The sequence below is a fragment of the Pinus tabuliformis genome, chromosome 7 (assembly GCF_031772625.1).
Source record: "Pinus tabuliformis cultivar Carrire ecotype Pingquan chromosome 7, CPIR1, whole genome shotgun sequence".
Taxonomy (NCBI): domain Eukaryota; kingdom Viridiplantae; phylum Streptophyta; class Pinopsida; order Pinales; family Pinaceae; genus Pinus; species Pinus tabuliformis.
In genome coordinates, this window is record NC_142293.1 from 933,133,669 (window position 1) to 933,153,948 (window position 20,280).

The 20,280-nt window shown below is 35.8% G+C and overlaps 1 protein-coding gene across 4 annotated transcripts in view; it reads right to left on the minus strand.

The window, feature by feature from the left end:
* Window positions 1–13,536, minus strand: part of LOC149250703 (uncharacterized) — a 213,601-nt gene extending 200,065 nt beyond the window's left edge. Inside the window, exons 1-5 of one of the 4 annotated variants that reach the window (XM_089459198.1) lie at window positions 13,397–13,536; window positions 11,980–12,855; window positions 11,058–11,186; window positions 10,279–10,412; window positions 9,992–10,109 (exon numbers count right to left, since the gene is read on the minus strand). In XM_089459198.1, coding sequence (XP_089315324.1) covers window positions 9,992–10,109; window positions 10,279–10,412; window positions 11,058–11,186; window positions 11,980–12,853 — 1,255 coding nt within the window. In that variant the 5' untranslated portion in view covers window positions 12,854–12,855; window positions 13,397–13,536. The other 3 variants (XM_089459199.1, XM_089459200.1, XM_089459197.1) reach the window with 3 other exon arrangements.
* Between the last annotated feature and the right edge of the window lie 6,744 nt (window positions 13,537–20,280).

The following is a 20,280-nucleotide window of genomic DNA, read 5'->3' on the forward strand; positions in this document are numbered from 1 at the left end:
TCAAGAAATAAAAGTATTTTATTGTAAAATAGGACTTCTAGGTCTCCTCCACCAAGTCGGCCTCAAACTGAACAAGTTGGTCTAAACAAAGGGGCAAAATCTCCTACATAAAGGCAACAACTCGACCTCATTTGTCACTCACACTCACAAGTTCGATCTGCAACTTTTGGGGCCAGAAAAAGTGTGGATCTCAAGGAGAGAAGAGCAAAGGGCTAGCGAAGAAGAAGGAGATCTCTCTCAAGTATAAGAAGTCGAAATTCTCTCTCTTTCACATGTGTGAAGTTGTTGGAGGGGCTGAAAACTGCAGAGCTGAAGCTGGGTCAAAATTTTGTAGCTGGGAAGTCGAATTTATGGTTTGTTGTTGGGCTGAAGTTGTTGGATAAGAGACTACTAAATCATCTCGGAAGGCTGACTTGGTGGAGGAGGAATGTCTGTTGGTCTAAGGTCTTCCTTCTTTTAGCCCTTTTGCTCTCTACTCATGTGCGTGAGATCTCTCAGCTATCTTGTCCTATTTATGCTTCGAGATAAAACAACTACTCTCTCCAATCCTAGCAACTAATCTTGTCAATCCTAGCTGCCACCTATCTCAATTATGAGATGTAAAGCTAAGATTAAATCCTAATCTAAGTCACTAATGTTCTAGAACTTCTAAAACATTTAGTTAAGAATCCTAAGAGTGGTTGACTTCAAAACATAAGACTTTCACTTTTATTTTCTATTTTTCAAGTGAAATTACAAGATAGAATTAGTGATCAGCTTTTGAAGGTGGTCACTAAATAAAGGTCTTGAGCCGGTTCCTTCACGCTCACACTAAACTTGTGCAAAAAGTTCTTGCTCAAGCTACATTTCTCAACACCCCCTCTTGGTAAGGAAGGAATTTTGCAACAATTCAAGTCTATCTCTGAATGCTTCAAACCTCCCCTTTTCTAAGGGTTTGGTTAGAGTATCAACTACTGGCGAATTTGTGCGGATATATTGGAGCTTCATTGCTCTCTTTTGAATCTTGTCTCGTATGAAGTGATATTTGATCTTTATTTGCTTGGTCTTGTCATGAAACACTATATTCTCAAAGAGTTTGATACAAATCTGATTATCATGATAAATGATTGAGGGGTTCAACTCTCAATCAAACAATTTTGCAAGTAACTTGCGAGGCCAAGTGGCATTATAACTAACAGTACTAGCTACCATGTATTTTGCCTCTGCTGAGCTAAGTGCTACACAAGTTTGCTTCCTACTAAACTAAGATATCATTGTTCATCCCAAACTAAAGCAACGCCCTAAGGTGCTCATCCTATTTGACACGCTACTCTCCCAATCTGAGTTTAAATGCCCTTGCAACTTCACTTCACCATCTTCAAGGTGTCTGAAACCATACTTTATTGTCCCCCTGAAATATTTGAGCACATATTTTGCTGCTACCCAACATGTAATGACTAAGAGAAAACAATGACTAGAACATTATGAGCACAAGGAGATATGATATTTTTCCATTAATAATCAATCATGGAGTAGCACTTGCAACAACATGAATACACATAATATGCTGTTGAAGCAACCTCCGCCAATGATATAAAATATGACCAATAATTATGATAAGTTGAAGTGAGCAGAGAGCATGAAAATGATACTGCCAAGTCATCTTGTGACACTGCTATCTTCCCCCTTGGTGTGCCAATGGTTAGGTAAACAATGACGCTAACACAAAAATTAGATGTCAATAACAAAATGCCCCAGTTCCGCAACTAGTACATAGAAATGCCATGAGTGTCGTCTTGCAAAGTGTCATGAATGGTCCTCAAACATCAACGCAAAATTTTTGTACCCATAAATGTCATATGAAAGCCCTCAAGGGCTTTACACCATCTAAAAATAAGGCAATATCTCCATGTGGGCCTATTGAACTAAATATAGACCATGCCAAAATGCAACTGGTCCTTAAAAATTCAGAGTGCTTGAAATGGCCTGAAATTGGACACTGATGCTCACCACCATATTGGGTCACCAAATGTTTAGTGACCCGTTAAAAATAGCCCGTCCTTGGAATAGTTAAATCCTTCAAAATGGCCCTCAAATATGAAATCGGTTCGGCAATCAGACCACTCTGAAATAACTGGTACAATGGCTGCTGCTAAAAGTAGAAAATGCTAGAAGTAGCAACTTCTTAGATTTGCCTAGAAACAGAAACCTGTTCATATCTTCCCAAAGGGTTGTCCAAATCTATGATCAGATCATGCAAAATATGACATCGTAAGATCTCCTTGATGAGAACTTTCTGGGAGTCTTCAACTTCCCATACTTTGAATACTGCACTGCATCTGTAAGTATGGGGCACCTACTTTGCTGAATCACCTATTTTATATGTACCTCTGACATATACGCTGTATTTAGTTGGTGAAAATGACTTGTTCTAACTTTGTCCAACCATCTTGTCCTTGAATAATAAAGATGTGACCATGTGCCAAGTTTGAAAGGCACTCAATAGACCATCAATGTTGCATCAGTAGACCAACTAACCAATCCACCTTGTAATGCATGTACCAACCATCGATGCCTAATAGTGAACTCTGTGACACTGGGTTCACCTTGAATGATATCCATGAATATGTCCTGTAGATTAACACTTGGATTTATAAGGTCAAATCCAATGTTAACAAAATCCATATTGAATGGTATATTGTTTTTTGTCAACTTTTAGACCCCAAGGTAAGAATAATTGGCTATTTTATAACTGACATGTATGCATTAATGAAAACAAATGGAGAAAATTTCACTCAATCTATTAGAGAGCCTGATTTCCACATTGGTGCATGTAAATAAGTCATAAGTACTGTTAACCTTAGTCTGGAATGGCCCAAATATAAGATAATAGCTAACATGCCCCTGGGGACCAACATCATACCCAAGAGTGCACATAAAAAATATTATTTTCTGATCTAAAGGCTGCAAGTAATTGTAATTAGACAGCTTAATAGCATTATAGGGAAACATGCCCTAAGTGTATGACTTGTAATTCCTGCTATTATTTGTATTTCTTTACACTATCAACAGAATTGAGGATTTGCATGTTTCCCTCTAGAAGTTGATTTGGTATCTCTTCGCGGATGCTGGGTGACATTTGGCCTTTCTATTTTCATTAAATACATTTGTAGATGGTGTTGTTTAATGTTTCTTTTGGTGCCGTTAATCCCTGAGGACATAAAATTGGTTCTCTGCACAATATTTACAAATAAAACTTACATATCCCATATCCACCATCTTTCTTTCTTTCTGTCTGAGTTATGTTTTTATGCAACCTAGGTTGAATCTCTTTAAATTTGTACTGGAAGCTATTTATCTTTTTCCTGAGGCTATTGCGTGTTAGACATTATATATTGTCGATTGGATGTATGTAGATTTTGAGATTTTTAGTTCATGCTTGTCTTGAATCAGATTAAAAGCAATGACTTGAAAACAGGAGTTGCTGCTGGACTGTATCTGCACAAGCGTGGCTAAATTATGGACAATAATGCTAGTCCAAGCAAGTTTGGATACCACATGCCTGCTGAATGGGAGTTCCATTCACAGTGTTGGATGGGTTGGCCTGTATGTTGGCTTTCACCTTCTTATCTGTATGAGAGATTATGATGTTATGATTTTAAATAATATGCAGAACATTGCTTAGAAGTTAATGGGATTTTCTTGTGTTTCAGAACTTTTGTAGTGTGACATTAAAGCTTTTAGTTATCCAAATTTATAATCGACTGTGGTTCAAACATTCTAGAGAATTTAGTCCTTTGAAAACTGACATAATACTTTATGTTCTTTTCCGTATTGCATAAGGCAAAGACTATTAGCTAGCTTTTAAAAATGTATTAGGCATTCTGCGCTGAAAAAGGAACTGATGGATTCTGCCTTAAAAGGAAACTACAACAATGCATCAAGAACAGCATCAATTAGTAACTGGATATGATAAGATTATCAACACCTAATATTATTTCATTTAGATTATAAAGAGTGTCATTTGTTCTTCCATATATCTACTGTTCAGTTCAAAATATAGATATTTAACACATCTCTATCAACTCTATTATATTCATTTGAAAAGACTGGGAGAAAAGATTTTATGGTTGAAAGATGATAACTTGCCTAAAGATGGTCAAGATTGCTGTCATGGTGAATGAATGACAGTACATTTCAATGGGGCTTCGAGATGTGAATCAGAGGCATTATACATTTGCCAACAGGTTTCTGCCTAAAACATTGCAAGTAGTTTCACGATAAAATATTTCTGCAAGACATGGTCATCATAATGACAATAGAAAGTCTCCAACCCACTCTTTACAGATAAAATGATTCTTTAATGTGTTACTTTTACTGATTGATATAGAAGTATCACAATCCAAGCGGAACATGTAATAGTGGTTATTCATTAAGGTGAAATTTTTGAAAAAAGTGAGGACAAATTTTGACCACTTTTAAGAATCCTCAGACTTCCTTTAATATGAAAATAACATTTTAACAATCGACAAGTAGAAAGATGAGAAAACCTAAAGGAGGGAAATCATTTCATTCTCCATGTTGCAACAGAATCTAGCACCTTAATGCAAAGCCTCATTAGATGATTTAGACAAAGTGCAACAATGGGAGTGTCACCACTGTCAACTTAGTAACTACTCCCCTCATTTTAGTGAAGGACACAATCCAACGCAAGGGAGGCTTCCCGAGTAGATCTTAGGGATCAAATCACGGAATTGACCTAATGGTTCTATAATGATTTCCACCAATGGATAAAGATAAGAATTTAGGGTTTAAGGTGTATTTAAGAGTAATCTCCAGATTTGAGCTCAAATGCTCTTATGGATCTCCTAGAGGCTTAGGTCAACCAATAGAGGCTCAAGGTAGGTTTTCAAACACACACAATCAAGATAATACACTTGGCTATCATAAACGAGCTTGAAAAGTTAGAAATTGCAGCAATATAATAATTTATGGCAGTAGCAAAGTTAGCCACGAAAATTATGATAATAAAGTGTAAAATGAGGGCTAAGATTGTTGGAATTACTGAGAGGGGGGTGAATCAATATTTCTCTTCAATTAGTTAATTTTAACTTGACGGAGCATTAATTATTATTAGCATTAAATCAAAACATAAATCAACACCATTCAACAATGCATAACGTCCAAGACAATACACGAGTTTTTTTAAGCAGAAACCCTTGCGGGAGATAAACCATTGAACGCTTCTTAATATAGGTCTTCAAAAATTTACATCAATTAGGAAACTCCAACTTTCAAGATTTACAACATTAACTAAAGGAGACTCCATCCCCCTGGTTTATAGGCTCCGACCCAGTGTTGCGGGGGAGCGCCCCCCCCGGCGGATCCCGCTCCCAATCCGCACTCCGGGCGAGACCGACTCAGGAGCAGGTCGGGAGTGCGCTCCCAAAAAAAAAAATTATGCTCCCTGCCTATTGCCGGACCGAATTAGGGAGCAATCGCTCCCGTCGCTTCGGGAGCAATCGCTCCCGTAGATTGCTCCCGAAGCGACGGGAGCAACCGCTCCCGGGCTATAAAAAACGCTCCCAACTGGTGAGCGACGCAAAAAAAACGTGCAGAGAAAAGAAAAACACATCGGAAAATAAAAAAGGTCGCCGGTTTGGGGGAAAAAGGGAGGGAAGGGAGGAAATGGAGCAAGGAAAGGAATATAAATAAACCCTCCCTCCAATCAATTTCATGATTTTAGAAATTGTGAGTGAGAGTGAGAGCAAGAGGAGAGTAAGAGAGGGTAAGGAGCAAAAGAGAGTGAGGGGCAAGAGAGAGCAAGTGAGAGTGAGAGCAAGGTGCAAGGAGAGAGCAAGTGCCAAGGAGCAAGGAGCAAGGGGAGATTGGAGGCCAAAGAGGTAGGCTCTATTCTAGCAATTTTTTTTAATGTTCATTACTAAATAAATAAATAAATTTTTTTCTCCCATTCCCATTCCATCTTTTTGCAGATTCAAACATCATGGTTATATTTCTTGGCATTTTCTTCTTCTTGGTTCCTTTTTTGGTTATTATGGTGTTGGAGAGTAGAAAAATGAGGGTTAAAAATGAAGAAGGGGGTCATAGTGGATTTGATGAAAACCCCGGTAAGGAGGAGCTGGAGGAGAGTGAACATGAATCAGCTCAAAAAACTAAACAAGACAAAACCCCATTGTGGAAATATGTTAATAGGCCTGAAGCAAGGAAAGGGAGTGGAACCACTAAATTTCATTGCCCCCATTGCAACAATAATTACACAGGTTCAAACACCCGTGCCAAAAAGAACCTCTATAGGAAAAGGCCATGGGATGGAGATAAACAAATAGGAATCAAAACTTGTACAGGTGTGTCAGCAGAGATAGAGCCAAATACATAAGGGAAGAGGAGGAAGCCCAATACAAATCTAAAAAATCAAAGGGTTTCTTTGAACCAAGCTCACAATCACAAAGAACTCCTTCAGCATCCTCCCAAGGCAATGGATATGGAGGCACAGGGTCACCAGGTTTAAGGCGTAGAAGCATATCAAATTTCCTTCATGAAGGATGCAGGAATGATGTGGATTCAAAAGTTTACAGGGTTCACTATGCATGTGGGATACTGTTCAATGTTCTTCGCTCACCTTATTGGCACGAAATGGTTTCTGCCATAAATGATGCCCCTAAAGGATACAAGAGCCCTAGGTATGACAAGGCAAGAACCGTTGGACTTGATCATGAAAAAATAAAAATATCACATTCTTTGAATAGAATGACAAGTTCTTGGACTGACCATGGGGTGTCCATTGTATCTAATGGATGGACAAATATAAAAGGCAAGCCATTGATAAATGTTCTTGCTGTGTCTATTAGTGGTGCCATCTTTCTTTCAGCATATGATTACTCAGCCAAGTTCAAGACCGATATCAACATTGCAGAACCATTACTTGAAACAATTGAGCATATTGGGCCATACAATGTCATCCAAGTCATCACTGATAATGATCCTAATTGTAAGGCAGTGGGAGCAATTATTGAGGATAAATACCCCAACATATTTTGGTCTGGGTGTTTGGTTCACACAATGAACCTTTTGATGCATGATATTGTTAAGAACAAAAACGAACAATACAAATGGATTGGTGATTTGTACAAGAGAGGCAAATAAATGATAAAATTTATTACAAATCATAGTAATACCCATGGCCTTTTCCGCAGTCACTCAAGATTGGAGTTGTTGAAGATTGCAAGGACTGGATTTGATAGCTATTACCTCACCTTCAGGCGCCTTTTGAAGGTAAGAGAGTCATTGGCTAGGATGGTATCAAGTCCACATTGGCAGGTATTAAAGGAAAATGTCGCTCCCGCACCCATTTTCGCTCCCGCTTCCAAGTAACACTGGGCAGGGTAATGGGGAAAACTTCTTGGGACAGGGGAAGTACACTACAGAGATTCTCGGGAGGTTTCATACGCAGCATTTGAGGCCCATGACCACTCCTCTAGTCACAAAATTGAGGAAGGTGGATGCTAGTAGAGCAGAGGGAGTAGATGATTGTGTACAAAAAGGGATAGTGAAGCTACCGTACATTCCAACAAAGGAGCAGACAACCAATATCTTGACCAAGGCATTGGCAAGAGGCAATTTCATCGATTTCAGAGTTAAGTTGGGAGTTGTACAGAATCCCTTCCTCGCTAAGAGGGAGTATTGAAAATGTACCGAGTGGGGGTCTTTTGGCTTGTGTCTTAGCCAGTGAAGACATCAATTTGTCTTTCTCTAGCATGAGTGAGAGCTCATGAGTCAGCCTTCGGTTGGGATGAGTTTATTTCCAATTTATTAGAATGATCATCAAGATGGCGTGTGTAGAGTTGGAGCTTCAGTTAAGTGGATTCTTCATCAATTTGACTACAAAACGAGGTGGTAGTTACAAGTTCAATTAGAGTGAGTTAGTCTTCAATCTTGATTGAAGGAAGAATGAGTTAGGACTCCAAGTGTTGATTGGAGAGAAAAAGAGTCACTCTCAGTTAACTCACTATCAAAACTCAACTTCTAAAATTGAACTGGGCCTTCCTTGCATACTCGAATTGGGTCTATAAAGAGGAGGACGAAGGTACATAATTTACACAAGTTTGTGAGATCATCTTTGATTGTGGAGTGCCTATTCTTGAGGAGCAAGTGTGCACAGATTTAGGAGGCTTGTGCACTAAAGAATAGGAGCCAGGTTTTGCACTAGGAAATAGGAGGATTTGCACAAGGAAATAGGGGTTGCTAGTGGGCGAGGAAATAGGAGCTGGGATCAGGCAAGAGGCAGGGCAAGTCAAGACTATCTTCAGCAGAGACCAAGAGCTGAGATTAGTGAGAAGAAGCAGAACGCTTTCTCAGAGACAGATTGCTTTGTAATAGATCCAATTACTCAAGAACAAAAATACCACAACAAAGAAAGCCAGTTTTCCCTTCTGGGTTTCCTGGGTAAACAAGTGTGTCAATTTGTGTGATTGTGTTTCTATCTCTCAATTATTTTCCACTACTTATAAATTGTTAAGAAACTTTGTATCTTCGTGAAAGTAAATTTGGTTTCAGTTTTCAGTTGCCTTGTTTTCAGTTATTCATTTAATTAGTTGCAGAGTTTCAAGGAAATTTAACAGTAATCCATGTCTCTCGTTAATACATTCATTTGTTTCAATTATGCCTTATCTTTGGCTGCTAGAATCTCTTGGTAGGACATTAATTTGATAGTCTTGCAGTGCTTTGGTTGGCTCTCATGCACATACTTTGAATTACTATTCACTTAAAAGTTAAGATGCATATTCTCTTCATTCCATTTATTCATTTCATTGTTGCAATTGACTTAAGATTCTGATCTCAACCATCTCAATTTTCACTGAGACTTTACCCTTCCTCTTGTGTGCTTACAGGAATCTCAAGAGTGAGTTTTCTGTGTCCTGAACAAATTAAAGTTTATGCAGATTCATTAGCTTAAGAGCAGCATGCAACCACTAAGGGCACCCCCCTGAAACTGGAAAAGCACCAATCCAAAAAGAGAGACATCTAGCTATGGCAGCACTAGATTGCCTATAATTATTAAGTAGGTCTGCTCGTGCAGATTTGTGTGATAACAGGCCCATAACCCCTTTATGGGAAAAGCCAAGTTGTGTATAAATACACTTTATAAACCTGTTGTATCAACATTTGAATTTTTTAGTGATTGATTATTTCCATTAAAACACCATATCTCTTGTTCATGGGTCCACTTCTCTTTATGTGATGTTTTTGTTGAAGGTTTATGCTGAATTAGGGTTTTCTGAGGTGTTCACCGTAAATCCACGACATCTTTAGTAAATCAAAAATAGTAGAGGCTCAACCAAGCAGGAAACAATTGAAGCAGTAGCCCAATTGGAACAACTTCTGCATATGGAGCAGAACCCGCCCATTGCGATGGTCCAAATCCAAGATGATCAGTTGAAGACTCTTTGAGCTAGACAATAAAATCACTGGTAACAGGAATCGAGTTGACCATGATGGGGCAGAACTCCTCAAAGAAAAATAAAGATGGGATCTAAATTTTGACAGGGCATTAGAAGACAAGACCCCACCTGCATGTCCCTTCAAGGAAGAAACACCACTGGAAGCCAACTAAGAATGTCAGTGAATTGTGTCAATCAGTCAGCAATATTTTTGCCTCTATGCCTACTGTAATCAAATCTACTGGAAGTCTCAAACGCCAGAAGGTTGAATGCAGTTTTCACCTTTTTCTATGCATGTATTCAGGACTGTCGAACTATGGAACATTGACTGTTTTACCCTGAGTTTTCTACATTGTGTGAAATCTTCTGTAATATAATTCTGAGAAAAAAATAGATATATCTGCATAATCCAGACCTTACTTCTGTCTCTTTATTACAAGACAGTATCTAATGTTTTGGCACAATATCAAAAAATGGGTGCTCGTAAACTGAAACATCCACACTACAGTGCTGCAGTAAATGATGTAACTGATTGAATACACAATAAAACTTACCTCTAAGTTCTCTCTGCCTTCCTGCAACTTTAAGTTTCTGTGTAAACAGAGTAAGCCGTGAAAGCTCTGAACTATCAAAGATGTTTTCATATAACTCTAGGCCTTCAACAATGTTGATCTGTTAATTTGACAAAAATTAATTAGCAAAGAAGAGACCTTAAAAACAGCATACACATTAGATGTTCCCACCAGTTAGAATACTTCATGTTTCTGAATAATAATATAATATGCAACATCTTCTTTCAACCCTGCAGTGGTTTACCGCACAACATGGAGCCATCTCTTACCATCTTTCCCTCCACAAGTTCATTACCAACAAAATTTTTGGAAACCCTAATCATAGACCGCCGCCTGTCGTCTTCTTGTTTTGAAACAAACTGAAAATCTAGGTTTGTCAATATGTCCTCTGAAGCACCTGAAACTACCACAATAAAAGCAGAAACAGAAATTAATATGATTTGAGATGAATGAGAACTTCATTTTTCTGTATTAAATAAGGAAACTGTTAAAAACTAATATTGATAATGCAGAATGTTTTTAGTGCATAACTCTGTCAATATTAGGAATCGGATGTTACATTCAGGCTGATAACCTGAACAGAATGGGTAATTCAGGGGAAAAGGTTCATTGATATTTTTGGCTTCTTACTATCACAGGGAGCCACTTGTTGATTAACGGTTTGAACTTTGATGAAATGACATTTTGTTCAGAAATTAAATTTTATAAGCGCATAACATAGCCCTAAAAATCTCCCTCACATAGTTGTAACTTGCAACGATGGTACATGTCAGAAAGCCAAGTTGCAACTTGCTATAATGGTACATGTCAAAAAGCCACATTTCTTGTCTTGCGGGCCTGTTGACAAACTCCACTCTTGTTTCATTAAAACTTCGGTTTGTTAAGATAAATAGTCCATACACTAAGATTCTTCTCTACCTTTCCTAAAACTTTTAACTTATTGTCTCATCTTGCAACATTAATGTACAGAATAGGTAAAACCTAGTCTGTAAATTTCTTATTCATATGTCTACAAAAATAAATTACCAAGTCTTGCAATCAAACATACCTGACTGATGTGTTGAGCAGGCACCATCCATTGCCTTGGGTCTTGCAGGATTAGACTCTGCCGCCTTTAATCTCCTGCCTTTTCGTGAGGTGTCATTTTGTTCAGAACTAGAGAATTTTGATTCTGCCACTAATCATAGTGGCACCCAATAAAGAAGTCAGACTTATTGTAAGCAAATTAAAGTCTATTTTTACTTCCTAACTTTTATATCCCTCTTACCTGACCTTTCAAAACTTCATTATATCCCAGAACTTAATGTCATGGTAAAGATGACTTGCTTACAGCTGCACGGTTTATGTGAAGTGCAAAATTGTCTTTTGTTTGTAGAAAATTGAATACACAAAGTAAAAAAGGATCTCTTGAATTGAATTCACTGGGAAGATGAGGTAATGGACAAGAATGAATGAAAGAAGCTTTGGTATTTAGAAACAAGTTCCTTTGGAAAAACAGACATGCTAATCTGTAACTACGCTTACAGTGTGATTCCAAAACATCCATATTTCCTGTAGGAGACTTCAACGAAGAAAATTGTCTTTTGTTTGTAGAAAATTAAATACACAAACTAAAAAAGTATCTCTTGAATTGAATTCACTGGAAAGATGAGTAATTAACAAGAATGAAAGAAAGAAGCATTGGAATTTCGAAACAAGTTCCTTCTTCAAAATAACCAATCTAATCTATAACTACGCTTTCAGCATGATTCCAGACATTGATATTTCCTGTAGGAGATTTCAACTCTTGCTGAGTTTCATCAACTTGACCTTTTAAAGTAATAATCTCCACTAAACATTTTCCCACTGAAACTCAGATCTTATATTCTAATAGATTAACTGGAATGCAATGTGGAGGCTTATGGCTCACCTTCCCTTGTACTTCTTTTGAATGCTAAAAAACAGAGAGAGTCTACGAACGCGGACCTTACCTTCACGTTCATGCTTCTCTGTCAGATTGGATCCTCTGTTTTCCAACCTTTCTTGCGTCCCCCTCGTAATTGATCCGCCAATATCTGGCTCTGCCTGCGCTTGGCATTCATGTTTGGTCTCCTCTTCTTGTTTTCCCTTCTCTGCTAACTCACTCGGCGCGGAGGATTTTGTTTTCTCAATTTCACTCGTCGTAGATCCTGACAAATTGTTAAAGCCTTCGCCAGATTGCAATGCAGAGTTTACAGAGAGCGCGTCATACAATTGTGCTTCATTATTTGCATCTGTATTTTCTCTCTTACCCGCATAAGCCGCTCCACTTACAAATCCTTCATCTTTACTTCCATTCTGAGTCAACGAAACTCGCTGCCCTGACTTCTTTACAGATTGAGATGGCAAATTCGAATTTCCAGGTCGCACACTTCCATGCCTATCTATAGGAGAATGTACATTATCCTTTCCATGTGATACGGGATTGATTTGAGTGCCAGTTGAATGATCCGATTTCTTCTGCTGCTTCCTCCAAGCGACTTGCTGTATAGCGTACAAGACCTCTGCAACTGAAAAATATTGCTGCATATGAAGAACAACGGTCCAGTTACAGCGACGTTGCTGAATAGTACTCAGCACAAAATCATATTCCCCCGGTTCACCTACGATCCGCAAATGCTGACACAATGAGTCAATAATAGCATTCGCCGCAGCGAATTCACCTCTAAGCCATGACATAAAATTATCCCGCTCGTCCGGAATCCACTGCCTCCGTTGAATTTCAGAGTTTTGAACTTGCATTCTGCTTCTCCCACTATTCCCACCTCCTCCGACGGTAAAACTACTGTTTTTACCAGTATTCGCTACGGCATTTGCTGAGGCCATTGCTAAAACAAAAACCTTAAGAGGCTTAAGCTACATTTGGCGCATTTCTGAACTAGATCTGGAATGAAAAATGGAAATTTCTCCGTAAAATGCCTAAATAAAATTTTCACCGAAAATAAGTTCTCAGGTGTAAATTTTCAGGTTAGCTTTGAAATAAATATTTCACCGAGCTACATACATTTTCTAGCCAAAGGAAGATTACACCGCTAAAATTTAAAGGCCAGCAAATTATCTGCAAATAATGCATGTAACTTTGAAAAGGAACAGGTTTTACAGGTTAAATTTTCGGAAAACTCTGGAACCTGTGCCGATCCGCGTAATGCCGAGGTCCTTCGAAGGTTAATTCGCCTCGATCCGTCTCCGATAAAAATACAAAGGAAGCGAAAGCAAATTTGGACCAAATCCGGATGTACACGGTCCAAAATGATGACAAAGTTGCAGAGATGATGATTGCCGTTGTGACAGATTCAGGTTGAAGACCGGAAAAAAAATTAAAAATCTCATGAGAAAAGACAAGCATTACACTTTCTGACGGTTAGCTACCTGAGCACGCATCTCCCCTGTGTGTCTCGTCTCGGTGTATTCGTTGAAATTATCGTGGAATCGCTCCGCCCTTCAGGCCCCGTTGTTTGGGTACGCTGTCGCGCACCAAATTCAGATGGTGAATGGTGTACGGTGATGCGCTATAATTGGCGATATTACCAAATTGAGAATCCATAAGCGGGAGGTCATATTAGGGCCGTTTCCTAAGTTGAAAGATGGATGAGATGGTGGTCATGTTGGAGACGAGGTAGTCGTTTAGGAGCCATTTTTTTATATATTTTTTTTTATTTTTTTAAATAAATCGTGGATACTAAATAAATTAATGTGTATTTAAGTTTGAAATAATATTTATTACATACCTACAGTTACTCTGTCTCATGATTTCGATGTTATATATTGTCCTTTTAATTAGGGATAATTATCACGATGACGTCTACATTAACGTTAATTTCATATTTAATGATATTTTTTTGTCTGTTACTTGGAATCATTATTTAATCTTTATTGATACGAATCTTCAAATTTTGTTTGATTTCCCGTTTCTATTTTTCATTTTAATTTGACATTCTGGAACGAAATTGAAGGGACGCCATGTTATTGCTCATCGAAAGGGAAAAAGGAACGGCAATAAGAATTATTTTGTTGGGCATAAATTTTGTCTTAATTTTCTTTTAGGCAAATTCATATTTACATGCTATGAGATTACATGATGTTTCATATCTCTATAAATTGTTGGATTATCAATTAAAGGTTTTCTATTGGGTTATATATTAAAAGTTTGCTATGATGTTTATTTATTGTGTTTGAAAGTTTTATATTATTTACGAAGTTTAATTATTATGAGATAATAGTTTGATTTTGTTATTTGAGTATGATTAATTAGTGTTTGTATTATTTGGAATTATATGTAATTGATATGTTTTCACTAAATTTGTATCATTCCAAATACACCTAATTGATATGTTTTGATTGAATTTAAATTTAGTACTTTTAATTCTATAGAATATTAGAGTGTTTGTTTCACTGTAGCAATTGTTGCATCATCCTCACATAACCTTAGGCAACCTACTATCACCTCCCTCGAGCCAAGCATACTTGAATAATCAACTACCAATGTGTGACCATGCTATCATCCATATAAACCTACATGTGATTGTCAAAGAAGATCGTGTTTCTCCCTCCCCGTGCATTCATATAACTCGAGGCACTTATCAATATTGTTACTTTGCCATGGACAACACATATAATCTATCACATTGCTAAATCACACCATCCTTTAATGAAGCCCGCTGTGCAACACCTCATCGATCACTTGTCATACTCAACAAGACATCCTTAGTCCTCCTAGCCTCCATGCTAGTACATCGTCCTAATTGTCTCACAAAACTCCATGATCCAATCACCAAAGGTACACAAATATATGGTTTGACCATGCAACTTACCAAGTATGCTTGACACCACAAGTGAGGGTGAAAGCCACTACGCAGCACCTCACCGATCATTTGTTCTACTCAACAAGACATCCTTGGTCCTCCTAACCCACATGCTAGTACATCATCCTAATTATCTCACAAGTCTCCATGATCCAATCACCAAAGACACAAAAATATATGGATTGACCATGCAAATTGCCAAGTATGCTTGACACCACAAGTGAGAGTCTTACATTTTTCCTTTGACTCCATGTTAAAGTGGGTGAGTTCTCTTTTAATTATTCATAATCAAATTTCATTGTGCACCTAATTATCAAATATACAATTATTATTTTAAATAACATTTCGATCAATTAATCAATTTGATTAAACATTATTAAAATATGCTAAAATAAAATTTAATATTCAAAAATATAAAACATAAAAGATTTTTGTGTTAAAAATACTTTATTAAATAATTATTAGTTTAAACATAAATAATATGTATATCAACTTTTAAATCAATAACATATTCTTTTTAAACTCACAACTCGCAAATATATAACTTAACTCACATCACAACACTCATTTTGAATTCCATTAATCCAACATACATCCCAACTATATAAAACCTCAAAACTAAACTTACCCCACATAAAATACTATCCATCACTTTCTTAGTAACATATTTTTCAAACAACTTTAAGTGTTGAAAAGTTTCATAATGGTCCACATGCATCCTAAATTTCATAACCTAACTTCCTCAATCTTCTCTAAAATCATCAAATAATATCATCAATATCTACATCAATCATGGTTTTAAAAAAAATATTATCTTCCCTACATAGCCCATATTTCTTTTTCTTTCTTCTCATAATTTAAACTATATATAACTCATTTATTTTTCTTTCCTATCATATTTATTTAGACATATCATTTCATACATTATATATTTTTAATTATAATAAAAATACTATTAAGCATTTTTTAGTATATACTTATTTCAATTTCATTCTCTTTCTTCTACCTTTATTTATATTCTCATCAATAACATTAATATTTAATAATAACCTTAATAATTAATAAAATATTAACATTAATATTTAATAGTATTAGGAATATATATAATTCAGATTTCCTTTTCTTAGTTATATAAATAAATTAGTTATATTAAAAAGTATTATTAAACATTTCTATAATTCAACTACTTAGTATTACTTGTACTTATTTCAATTTCATTCACGTTTAATTAGGTTGATAAATTTCTTTTGGATCCATGCACCCCACCTTTTCGTCTACCCTTCTCCTCTTCGTGTGACACATGTACACACATTTTTACGCATATCCCCTCTTCTCCACTTAACATTTGTGCACCATATTTATGCTCAAGTTCCAGGTCATATTTATAGACAGACTCGCCGAGTTACTTAGATATTCGAATTGAGTAGGTCGTGGCTATGTGGTTGTCATCGATGTTGCTTCTACGAACTTGGAATTGGACGAAATGGGTGCGGAGACGTGTTGACATCGAAAATCATGTCGCATTGTTGCTTGATATCGTGAAGTTCTACAACTCTTCTTGGCTATTGTCCTTGCTTGCTAGATTTTGGTGAAATTACGTAGAGGTATCAAACAACTGAGAACTACCTAAGATGTGAATTTCAAAAGGTGGGACAAACAGATCTGGAGGATCCATGTTGTTTTTCAACGAAAGGCCATCAGAAATGGAATCTCCTCTAGCATTTAACATAAATTCATTACCATGGAAACTTCCTTTTCTTGACAAAGTACTCTAATGTAATGAAGAACTATAGTGTTGTCAAGTCAAGTCGGATATATAATGTAATTCCTGTTCAGTTTGGTTTGCGTGAGGTAAAGTGTTTATACTTTATACCCATATGTGTTGTCCAACGGTACTAGGTCACCATGTATTGTCGAGTGTTCACATGGTGGGGAGAAGCTAGCTCAGTGAAGTGTTGGTCCTAAGAGTTTAGCAGACAACAATGATGTGTCTATCGTACTCCAAATATTGTGCCTATCTTTACAAAGCAAATTGAACCTTATCATTGTCTGCAATGGCTGAGGAGTGTTCACATTGGACCTGCAATATAATATAAACAATGCTCCACAAACCATGTGGTAGTTAGATTGCCGTAATCGAACACTTCTATCTGGTGTTTAGCAACAGACAAGAACTTGTCATGAACCATTATTTATATTAGGAGAATATATTAGCAAAATATAAAAAATATTATATTTATGTATTTTATATTTTATAAAGCAACTTAACATAATAATATCATTACTTTTATCATCTTTATTTTTTTCAATCACTTTTGTAATGGTAAGTGTTGTGGACCAACATTCAAAATTTATATTAAATTATTTTTTAAGTCGGATAAACCCCTTTTGATTGAAGAGGGTGCCAAACTCTATATGATAGGAGTTTTACGACAAGAAAACCCTTGGCTATGATGCTACAAGTGAGTGGTATATATTTTGTAGTCACTGAGGAGTTACACCTAACTTCATCCACAAAGATCTCATTAACATCAACGACCACTAATCACAACTTCTTTGCATTAGCATAGAGCCAATAGTGTTGCATTAACACGACCCACACCTCAGTGGTCATCCGCTTTAACATGGGTCATCACTTGGGGCAAGAACTCCAACTTTACATTAAACCATAACCCAACCCAACAGACTGGATTCATAGTTAGTACTATATGATATAGTGCTTTATTACATTAGTTCAATAAGTAATTATTAGGTATTATTGTTTTACACTACTAGCTTGGGTACACTACAAGGATGGCCTTGGTCTTCGAGTATCAACAATATCAGGATGCAACTGCAAATGAAGAGGGAGAGGGAGATTTTGATGATGAGGAGGAAGGGCTTCATACATGTAGTTTAGTGTTCTTTCTGTCTCATGCCATGGGTAGTGCAACATCCAATTGTTGCGGTTGTTGCATTCTATTTTCCATGCTTGTATAAATGGGTAACTCATAGAACAATATAATAGATTTTAGGCAAATTTCTCTAGTTGTTTAATCTCGTTGATACATATTTTACTCTTAATGTTGCTATTCATTATTTTTTATGATTTACCTCTTGCATTATTGGCCTTGACCTTATTTTGCAACAAGATGCAACATATATTGAGTTTTATGGGCTTTCATATAACTGTCAATAGTAATTGGGCAAGAGTTCTGAATTTTGTAAATCCATAACAAAATATATTATTCAAAAGTTAAATTGAATTCAAAATTTGTGACTGTGATCCAAAGCATAATGGAATGTCGAACTATGATCTTTGAGTTATTGTGTTATGTTGGGAGTGATGTTTGTAATAATTCAACAAAAATCTAGGGCAAAGAAATTGCAGATCTTTTGTATAACCTGTATGCAAGTTGGGTTTCCAGTTAAGAAAATAATTCATTTACATTGTGTTCATATAATTATAATGTCATCCAATTCCCGCACTTATGTCTTGAATGTCACCTGCCCCAGGGAAATAGTCTCCAAATTCATGAAATAATATTTTCACAACCCTATCCATTGTGTAGAAAGCCTCCTCAACTCCATCACCATGTTGAATGTCAACATCAACATCGAAAACATAGTGATATCTAGATGCCTCACACTTCATTGCATGATGAAGAATCCCAACCCAATTAATTGCAATGTCACAAAATTTATGATTGAGTTCACAACAACTCCGACATTTCCCATATTTTGCATACATATCTATTAAAATAACCTCCAAAAAACCATCTCATCAAATCCCAAACCAAAGATCTAATGCATGACTTTTCATCTTCCAAGGTGGACCCTGCTACCTTCCAAGGCCAACTAACCCCACACATAACAAACACCAAACAAGGGACAGACCTCCAAATCAGGCCTTAAGATGATACATAATAATCCCCAAATTCAAAATGCAAAACTTCTTCAAATCAACAGTTCAATTTCGGCTTACACATTCCTATTTAAAACAATGAGTTGGTTCAAGTTCAAATCTGCATAACACAAAGGTTAGCTCTGACCAGGGCTATCTCAAGTCACCCACCTATTGTTTCGAATCAAATCAAACATAAACCAACGTCATTCATCCCAGATCTATTTATAGGTCGGTTCAAACCTTTTCAAAATTTGTTGCATATGTATATATAAACCTAAATCTTGCTCCAAAAAGTCATATATACATGTCTTTTGGTCTGCAATCTACACAACTTTTTAAAAAACAACAGTAAGGACATTACAGATAGAAAATACATTGACTCCTGAAATGCAGACAATTTGTTATAGGGCTTGTTTAAAGTATTTTAGTCGCATATTAATTGATAAATATGGCTAGCAATACAAATTTTTTTCTATAGTTATAACCCTATAGATCACCCTCAAATACTCAAATTCACTAAAAAAAAAACATAGAACATATATGTCTAATTAAATTTTACTCAATTATATAAAAATAGATAAATAAATACATTAAAAAACTTAAATTTAATATATTAATTAGTATTTATTTGATTTGGAAAATCTAAATACAACTTTCCCCTTTTAACAAACTTATTATTGACATCTCTTTGCCACTTTTTTTTTGAAGTAATTACTAGTATATTATTTTTTTATTAATTTACTGAATGATAATTCTTATGGCCCGTGTAACGAATTATATTCATTTCTCCTTCCTATGCAATTAGATTCATTTTCTGGTCCGTTAGATTCATTTTCTGGTCCATAACAAACTATTATTTTTTAAAAAAGTGTTAGTCTAAACAAAGGAAAAAGACAAATTTAATTCATCTCTCCTTTATAATATATGATTTTCTTTATGTGACCTTCAAGAAAGGAAAAGTGCAACTTTAATTTTTTAATAATTTTTCATCAATGTAAAAAATAAGATAATAAAATATTTAATAAATTGCGATGATATTTATTATTTAAGTTTAAAAAAAAAAAAGTATTACTCTATTATAATTTATTAGTTTTAAAATTTTAAAGAAAATTGTTTTTAATTTACTATAATTTTACGAGTTAAAAGCTCAGGAAGGTAACAACTATAATGAATTATATTTTAAAATTGTATTTTTGTGTTTGAAAAGTCTTAAGAGAAATGTTTTTAATTTATTATAATTTTGATAAGTAATTTTAAAATATTAAGAAGGTTAATATTGTAAAGTATATGTTAATATTGTGATTTAATGTAGGTATATGTAAGATAATTTAAAGGAAAATGATTTTCATTTTCAACTTTTTTATGTCATAAATATGACAAACTCTTTTGACTCATAGTATTTTGAGAATTTTCAACATCTTGTTTTACTATGGAAGTTGTGAGTGTTTGTTTTTATTTTAACATTGTTGATTTCTTCTTTACACTAGTCAAAATAGAGACATATGTTTGATCTTCTAATATTGGGTTGATCGCCTCCTTATACTACCTTAATTTTCTTTTATCCT